Source organism: Chrysochloris asiatica, unplaced genomic scaffold (assembly GCF_000296735.1).
Source record: "Chrysochloris asiatica unplaced genomic scaffold, ChrAsi1.0 scaffold00067, whole genome shotgun sequence".
NCBI lineage: Eukaryota > Metazoa > Chordata > Mammalia > Afrosoricida > Chrysochloridae > Chrysochloris > Chrysochloris asiatica.
In genome coordinates, this window is record NW_006408585.1 from 6,969,372 (window position 1) to 6,979,416 (window position 10,045).

Sequence of the window (10,045 nt, forward strand, 5' to 3'; positions counted from 1 at the left end):
GGGTGGAGCAAAGTTTTTGGGACCTTCATATGCTGATGGGGTAAAACTCAAAATGAGAAAAAAACAGTAAGTATCCTTTAATCATCAGAATATGAAATATATGAAGTATGAATCTAGGAAAATTGGAAGTTCTTCAAAAATGAAGTGCAACATATAAAAATTTGTATCCTAGGCATTAGTGAACTGAAGTAGGCTAATATTAGTCATTTTAAATCAGAGAATTGAATAGTTTACTATGCTGGTGAATTGAAGAGGAATGGCACTGCAGTCATCTTCAAATGTACATTTCAAGATCTGACTTGAAGTACAATGCTGTCTGTGAAGGATGATATCCATATATCTGTAAGGAAGCCCAGTTAATACCACTACTATTCAAATGTATGCACCAGTCACTAAAGCCAAAGATGATAACATTAAAGAATTCTACCAACTTCTTCAGTCTGAAATTGATCAACTATACAATCAGATGCATTGATAATTACTGGTGATTAGAATGCGAATGTTGGAAACAAAGAGAAGGGAACAGTAGTTGGGAAATATGGCTGAGATGAAAGAAATGAATCTGAGATCTCATGACAGAATTTTGCATGATCAATGACATATTCACTGCAAATACCCTTTTTTAAAAACAATACATAAATGGTGACTATACATATGGACCTCACCAGATGGAAATTAAAGAAACCAAATTGACTACATCTGTGGGAAGAGAATATGGAGAAGCTCAATAACATTTGCCAAAAAAAGGCCAGGTATTGACTATGGAACAGACCATCAATTGCTCATATGCAAGTTCAGGCTGAAGCTGAAGAAAATAAAAACCAGTCCACGAGAACCAAAATGTGATCTTTATTATATCCCACTTGAATTTAGAGAACTTTCAAGAACATATTTGATGCATTTGCCACTACTGACTGAAGACCAGAGGAGAGGAGTTATTAGGATGACATCAAGAACATCTTCCATGAAGAAAGCAAAATGTTATTCAAATGACAGGGGGGAAAAAGAGAGACTCTGGAACTCACTCTTGAATATAGAGAAGCTAAAGTGACTAGAAGAAAGAAAGTAAAAGAAATGAAAAGAAAACTTCAAAAGGCAGCTCAAGAAGATAATGTAATGAATTATAATGAAATATTCAAAGCCCTAGAGTTAGAAAACCAAAAGGGAAAAATACGCTTAGCATTTCTCAAGCAGAATGAACAGAAGGAAAATTTTAAGCCTTGACTTGAAATATTGAAGGATATGGTTCAAACCCACCAGCTATTCCTCGGAAACTCAATACAGGGTTGCTGTGAGTTGGAACCTACTCAATCGTACTTAACAACAACAGCTACAACATGGGAAGAATATTGAATGACACAGGAAGCATCAAGAAGATGGGAGGAATACACAGAGTCACCGTACCAGAAAGAAATGGTTAATGTTCAGCCATTTCAAGAGATTGCATATGATCAAGAACTGACAGTATTAAAGGAAGAAATCCAACCTGCACTGTAGGTACTGGTGTAAAACAAGGCTCCAGGAATTGATGGATTACAAATGGAAATGTTTCAACAAATTGATGCAGCACTGAGGCATTCATGCATATAAACCAAGAAATTTGGAAGACAACTCTCTGGCTAACTAATTGAAAGAGATCCATACTTCTGCCCATTCCAAAGCCAGGTGACCCAATGGAATTGGAAATAATTGAACAATATTCTTAGTATCACATACAATTAAAATTTTGCTGAAGATAATTAAAAACTGCTGCAGTAGTATAGTGACAGCTGCCAGAAATTCAAAATGGATTCAGAAAAGAATGTGAAATAGGTGAGATCATTGTTGATATCAGATGATATACCCAAGTCATGGTATTTTCATTTGCCCCATTTGCATGTAAAAATTGGACAATGAATAAGGAAGACTGTAGAAAAAATGATGCATGTGAACTATGGTGTTGGCAAATAATATAAAAATATCATGGACTGCCAAAAGAACAAACAAATCTGTGTCAGAAGAAGTACAGACAAAATGCGCCTTTGAAACAATGATGTTGTCTCTCATACTTTGGACATGTTGTCAGGAAGGAACAGTCCCTTGGGCAGGACCCATGTTTGATACAGGGAAGGGCAAGAAAAAAAGAGCAAAACCTTTAAGGAGATGAATTGACATTGGCAGCAATAATGGGCTCAAACATAATATTTGTGAGGGTGATGTAGGACTGGACAGTGGTTCATTCTGTTGTGCAGAGGATTGCTATGAGACATAACTGACTCAATGGCACTTAACAAAAATCCTCAAATTGACTCTTTTATTTTATTTAATATTATTCTCCACCTAAAACCATATTCTCTCCTTAGGTTTGTTACTTAAATAAATTTATACTTTTCAGTACTATGATAATTCTTACTTCATGATGCCACAGGATGGGACAGTGTTTCATTGTGTTGTAGGCAGGGTCTCAGTGAGTGTAAATGGGCTTGACAGCACCTAATAACAACATGCTTTTGCTTATGGTGCTCATCAGTCTGCAGTGTTTAAAAATATATATATATTTAAACATTTCAATGATGTTTTATTTTTCTGTAACAGAGATAGAAATACAGTACTTGGAGGTCAAACACAAAAGGAATCTCCTGGATTTTCCTTTCTTTTGAGTTATACTTCTAGATCTCCTGGATTGAATTTATTCGATTCTTCTGTATTTGATTCAGAAACCTCATCAGATCAGGTAATATGAGAAGGTAAAGTTGGTTTCTAAAAACTGTTCACTGGAATCTCAAGTAATTTTAGCTCCTTAGTACCAAAGTAGGAGGAAGGTGGCTCCGTAGGATAAGCACTGGACTGTGAACCACAAGGTTGGCAGTTTGAGCGTAGTAGCTGCTTTGTGGGAGAAAGATGAGGCTTTATGCTCCCACAAAGACTTAGAGTCTCATTAACTCTACACAGGGTCATTGTGAGTTGTAACCAACTCAAAGGCACTTAACAACAACAAAGGTACCAAGTTAAGGAGCTGTAGTGGTGCTGTGGGGTAAGCACTGGGCTACCAATGCAGTGTCAGTGTGTCAAAGCCACTAGTCACTCTGTAGGAGAAAGATAAGGCTGTGTGCTCCAGTAAAGCATTACAGTCTCAGAAACCCTATGTAGGATTAATGAGTCAGAATTGACTTGATGGCAGTGAGTTTGGTGACAGTACCAAACTATTTCAAAAAACAGAGTACAAAACAGGCAATCGAAAAAAACTCATAGTATTCATAGTTTGTCAACATTCCTACTACCTTTTTGTTTCTGACTTCAGATACCCCAAATTAGCACCTATTTCTAAAAACAGAATAATGAGAAAGGTAATGATTTAAGTTGTAGTTCAGGGCTGTTTAAAATAAATTTGGCTTCGTAGTTAATATATCTAAGTCTTAAACAAATTTCATATACTCTCAATATGAGAAATTCTTTACATTATAACTTGGTCTTATGTGTATACCCAAGCTGAATGTGTATACACAAAAATGTTGTTGTTGTTGTTAAGTGTTTCAAGTAGATTCTGACTCACAGGGACCCTGTATAGGGTTTCCAAGGAATGGCTGGTGATATTGAACACCAGCCTTGTTGTTCAAACCAACCTTGAGGTCGAGTACTTATCCGGTGGTACCACACCAGTATATAGCACTGTACATTTCATGTCTTCAATATCTGTGTCATTTTTTATATAAATTCTTATAAAAATGAGCCATTCTTAGAAGGACTGAGCAGGAAAAAATGATTATTATAGTTGCTACTCATTTGCAGTAGTCATATAAATATAAAATGCACATATATAACATTAACAAAAAACTTGTACATTTTAGATTAAGAAAAATACAAAATCTTTTCTGAAAAAAAAATATTTGAATACATAGAGAAAGGTTGTGAAAATTTCTTTTCAAAATAATTTATAGATTTAATTCAATTGGATTCTAATTGAAACCCTAGCAAGATTGTTTACTTTTAATTTTGTTTTGCCTTTATGGTAGTAGGGTTTGTGGGGGAGAGTGATAAAATAATTTTAAGTTTCCTGGGGGAAAAGTGGTAAAAAAAATCATTAAGAAAATTTTCAAAAAGAATATTGGTCATAAATTAAAATGAAATTCTGAAAATAAGACTTAATTAACCCAAAAGTAGGTAGAAAATGAGGAACAGAGTAGCAAAAGTACAAAGGAAGTAAACAGAAAACAAATAGAAAATGGTAGCCCAAATTAATGATTTTTAAATAATTACATTAATCATCAGTGGACTGAATACTCATTAAAAGTTAGGGATTGGCAGAACAAGCAGACTCAATTATAAGCTAGCTATAAAATACACACTTCAAATGTAAAGAAAATCATAGATGACGCTGTAAATGGATGGAAAAAGATACACCATGAAAACTATAAACATAAAAAAGTTTCAATAGCTATATTAATATATTTTGTTATTGTTCATGCCATATAGTCAGTTCCAACTCACACCAACCCAGTATTCGGTTTCTAAGGAGCAGCTGGTGGGTTTGAACTGCCGATCTTGTGGTTAGCAGTCAAGTGCTTATTATCCTTTAGCTACAGCACCACACTGGGAGTCCTAGGTAGTTTTAAAACAAATATTACTAGTGCTAACAAGGAATACTTCATAAGGATAAAAGGATCAATGCATCAGCAAGCTATAATAGACACACCTAATGATGGCTTTAAAATACATGAAAGAAAATTGATATAATTAAAGGGAGTAGACAAAAACAAACATCATTAGACATTTTTAACACTTATCTCAGCAATTGATAGAAATGGGATAATAAAATCAATAAAGATCTGTAAGACACGAGCACCATCAACCACCTTATCCTAATTGACATTTATGGAACACCACATTTAAAAACAGTAGCATATACATTCTTTTCAAATATAGGTGGCAAATGATACATTCACCAAGATAGGTCATATTCTGGGTCTTCAAATAGGAATAAATTTTAAACGTTTGAAATAATACAGATGATGATCTCTGGGTAAAATAAAATTAAATTAGAAATTAACAGCAAGAGATCCAGGAAAACTCTAAGTAATTGTTTCTTGAATGTCACAAGAGAAATTAGGAAGTGCTTTGAACTGAATGGCTGTGAAAACGCAGCATGTTAAAAATTGTGGGATGCAGTCAAAGCCAAAGCAAAATGTATAGCTTTAAAATTTTAAGTAATAAAATTAATAGAAAAGGTCTAAAATTAGTGACTTAAGGTTTTATTTTGAGAAGCTAGAAAAAGAACAGCAAAGTAAATCCAAAGTAAGAAAAACGAAGAAGCTAATAGAAAGTAAGAACCAAAGTCAATAAAATATAAAACAAACAATAGAGAAAAATGAACAAAGTCAAACTTGGTTCTTTGGGTGAAAAAAAGGACAAAATAACAAACTAGATTGACAAAGAGAAAAAGAATTCAGTTTATCAATATTAGGAGTGAGAGAGAAAGAAAATATCACATAGATTCTGGGAACATTAGTAACTGAATATTTTGAAAAATAAAGATTGGTGAGGGGGAGCTTCACTGTCTTAAAAGAATGTGATTAAAGGTGGAACTAAGAATTGCACATCAGAGTCATGGTATGAAGCTGTAGGATACACACTAGGCTGCAAGGTTGGTTTGAATCACAAGGTCAGTGGTTCAAACTTAACCAGGCACTCCTCGGAAATCTTATACAGGGTCGCTATGAGTCGGAAATGACTTGATGCACAACAAAGAATTACTTACCCACTACCAATGAGTCGATTCCAACTTGTAGCAACCTTGTATAGGGTTTCCGAGGCTGTAAATCTTTACATGGAGCAACTGGTGGGTTTGAACTGTTGACCTTGTGGCTAGCAGTCCAATGCTTATCCTACAATACCACCAGGTCTCCTGGACTAAACATTGTTGCTGTGGTTGAATGCCTGTGCTTAGCAGTTCCGTGGATATCCTATAGTGCCTCACCAGGATAAGAATTGTGTCATTGTTGCTAAGTGCCCTCTAGTTAGTTCTGACTCAGAGCGATCCTGTATAGCATTTCCAAGGAGTAACTGGTGAGTTTCAATCACCAACCTTGTGGATAGCAATCCAGTGCTTATTTTACAGCATGATACCAGGACTAGGAATTAGTAGGGATAAACTAGGCATTTATTTTACACTGTACACCAGTAGAAATTGCAGATGCATTAAGTCAAATTTTATAAAGGTGTTAGTAAATGCTGTCCCGTCATTTCCATTCCAAAGCGACCCTATATATAGTTTCTGAGGAGTGCCTTGTGGGTTTGAACCACCCCCTTACATTTCAAATCAACTGTGCATTCTTGTGCTTATCCTACAGCACCTCCATCAAATATTTCAACTGAATATTTTTCAAATCTTAGCTGAAGAATTCTCAAAGCATGAAAACAATAGAAGAACCAAGAAAGGAAAAATAAGGGGATTTGGTTATATATAAAGATTTAAACTTCTACATGTCCTAGTATGGTGCTATGGGTTAATGTGCCAGACTGCAAAGCCATTTGAACTGCATGGGTGACAGTTCATGCTCACCAACTGCTCCTTAGAAACCCTATACAGGGTCACCAAGGGTCGGAGTTGACTCGATGGCATTGAACAACAACAACATGTCTAAAAAAGACAAATTCATAAAGTGATACAAGATATTTATGATAATACGACAATATATTTAACATGTAAAGAGTTTATATTGTGAGAAAAAAATACTTCAGTTGAGAAACGGACAAGGTCTATTTGTTGAGTACGTAAGTCACTGCAAAAGAATTCAAGGGGCTTACACAATTTCTGGGAAAAGGCAGCTGTTCATATTAATTGTCAAAGATATATAAATACCAGGGAGTGTCAAAAAGCTAGGGAAAAATGGAGTTTAAAAGACAATGGAATTTTTCCATGAGCTTTTTGAAGACCTTCATATGTACATAACAATGTTTATTCATGTATACGTTATATTAGAAAAAAGATTTGAAACAACCTAAGTAACGGTTGAAAAATGTATGCCTGTTGCCATCCAGTCAATTCTGACTCATAGCAACCCTACAGGATACTATAGAACTGCAGCTTAGGGAGCCCTGGTGGTGCAGCGGGTTAAGTATTAGGCTGCTAACCACGGTCAGTGGTTCCTACCCACTAGCTGCTTCCTGAAAGAAAGATGAGACTTTTTGCTCCCATAAAGATTGACCGCTTCTGAAATTCTGTGGAGCGGTTCTTATGAGTAGGAATGTTTATGGAAGTAGACTGGTGGCATATCTGACACCCTCTGAGTGAGTGGCTGCTGGGTTCCAACCACAGATCTTTAGGTAACAGCCATGTGCTTAACCACTGGGCTACCAGAGCTCCTAGAAAACTATGTAGTATGTCCATTTTTTGCCATAAAAAATCTTGTCTGAAAAATAGCAACATGGAAAAATGCTCACAAAAAACTGTCCTGTGTATAGCATGATCCTATTTTTTAAAAGCCTGTCTTACAGAGAAAGCATTCTTTTGTTAGAAACTAACATGAAGCTATCATGCGTCCTGTTACTTTATAGGCAAAAAAACAATATACAGTGGTGTGGCACTGTAGGATAAGCACTCACCCACAAGGTCGGTTTGAACTGCAATTCAAACACACCAGCCGTTTCTTAGAAACCCTATACAGGGTCACCATGGGTCAGAATCAACTTAACAACAACAACAGCAACAATTTGCTAAAGACCCCCAAAATAAAGCAAATGTTATCTAGACTATTAGGTCATATTAGTATAAAGTAGGAACAACCCTTAGTACAATATATTTTACCTATGAAATCACATAAGTAATAGGTTAGTTTGAAGATATGTTTCTTTTTAAGCACACTAATAAATCCTGGTGTGGTGCTGTGGGTTAATGTGCTAGTCTGCAAGTTGGTTTGAACTGCAAGGTCGGTGGTTCAAGCTCACCAGTCATTCCTTGGAAACCCTATACAGGATTGCTATGGGTTAGAATCGACTCGACAGCCCTTAACAATAACAACAATGTACTTAAGGTGGTTCAAACTCATCAGCCACTCCTTGGGAACCCTATACAAGGGGGTTATGAGTTGGAACCAACTCGATGGCACTTAACAACAACAGCAATATACTTAATGGAGTCCTGGTGTGGTGCTGTAGGATATGCACTGAACTGCTAACTGCAAGATCTGCAGTTCAAGCCAACCAGTCTCTCCTGGGAAACCCTATACAGGGTCGCTGTGAGTTGGAACTGACACAATGGCACTTAGCAACAACAACAATGTACTTAGTGGAACACGGGCTCTATTGGATAAGCACTGGACTGTGAACCACAAAGTCCATGGTTCGAGCCCATCAGCTGCTCCACAGGAAAAAGATAAAACTCTGCTCCAGCAAAGATTTAAAGCTTTGGAAACCCTATATAAGGTTGCTGTGAGTTGGAACCGACTCCATATCATTTAATAACAATTTACTATATGGAAAGTTACTGTTTTAATTCTATTTATTAGAACTAGACTTTATATGAAAGGTATATAAGGAAAAATTTGTTTTACATGTACATTATTACTTAAATTTAAGTATAAATACTATCTATATGTATGGTTCTACTGATTTCATGAGTATTTACTGGACATTATTTTTCAGTTTAATGAACATTGTTCTGCAACAAATATAAATCCTCTTTCATCGCAACAAGAAATTGGTAAGTGTTTTAAATTTTCTATATAAACCATGTTAACTTTCTCACTTAGTATTTAGTTTGTCTATGATTTTCTTTTCTTTAACTTTTTGTTATGACTTGGGTGAAAGTTTACAGAGCAAATCAGTTTCTAACTGATTTTCTTTGGTGTTAAAGTTTACCTTTTAAAATTACTGTTACATTTATGGATATTTACCTTTCTTGCAAACACAACTATGCATGTGGTGGAGCACACAGTGGGCAAATGATGAAAACATCTTAGGTATTATCAAACATCTGAAGACAGTGAATTGCTGGGCCTGGGGGTTCATTCAGGACCATAGTCTCAGATGAAACCATGGTCAGTTGGCATAACATAGTCTACAAAAACAATGTTCTACATCCTAGTTGGGTGAGTATCACCTGGGATCTTAGAAGCTTGTGAATGGCCATCTTAGGTGCAGCTACTGGTCTCCTCTAGTGCTGAGTCGGGCTGCTAACCTCACAGTCAGCAGTTTGAAACTACAAGGGGTTCCTCAGAAGAAAGATGAGGCCTTCTGCTCTCATAAAGATTGAAAACCTTGGAAATCCTATGCAGGCTAGCTATGAATCAGAATTGACCCCACAGCACACCACCACCAGTGCTGAAGAGGAATCCTGGTGTGGTGCTATGGGTTAATGCGCTGGGCTGTAAAGTTGGTTTGAACCACAAGGTCAACAGGTCAAACTCATCAACATCTCCTCAGAAACCCTATATGGGGTCGCTATGAGTCGGAACTGACTCCATGGCACTTAAAAACAACAATGCAGAAGGAAGAATAGTGATGAAAATTGAAGAGGATTAGAATCAATTAGTCCAGCAAATTAATGGAACATGTGAACATCGGTCTTTATGACTCTGAGACCACAAGAACTAGATGGTACCACTATCAACTGCTCTGAAAGGGATCATATTACAAGGTCCTAGATAGAGCAGCAAAATATGTGGATAGAAGAACAGAAGATACTTCTTGAAAGAAAGACCTACAGGAAAATATAAAACAACATAGGCAGACAGACTGTTACTACAAGAACAAGCAACTTGCTTGCCCAGGAAACATCAAGGCAAGTGGTCGGGTCCCCTCAGTGCAAACCCCCTTCCAGGACTAAGACTCAAGGGGAATACGTGCTCTGATTGTTGACCATGCTCGACACCGATAAGGGGAAGTGAGGGAAAAGCAGCAATGAAGCAGTGAGCTAAGCCCTACAACGTTCAGTAGTAGACTTCTGTGAACCTGGGTGAAGACCTGGTTGGCCAGCAAGTGTGGCAAGACCTGGGGACTCTTGGGCCCAGAGTCAGTGACATAGCCACAGAGGACTAGAGTGGAGAGTGAAGCCATATGCATAAGAACA

The 10,045-nt window shown here is 36.7% G+C and overlaps 1 protein-coding gene across 1 annotated transcript in view; it reads left to right on the forward strand.

Annotated features, from left to right (window-relative positions):
• The window catches only part of LOC102817652 (chromosome unknown open reading frame, human C14orf39), a 91,763-nt gene that overhangs the window by 70,999 nt on the left and 10,719 nt on the right, over nucleotides 1-10,045 (forward strand). The window contains exons 15-16 of the mRNA XM_006864636.1: nucleotides 2,569-2,713; nucleotides 8,620-8,677. Coding sequence (XP_006864698.1) covers nucleotides 2,569-2,713; nucleotides 8,620-8,677 — 203 coding nt within the window. The remainder of the gene's footprint in view (nucleotides 1-2,568; nucleotides 2,714-8,619; nucleotides 8,678-10,045) is intronic.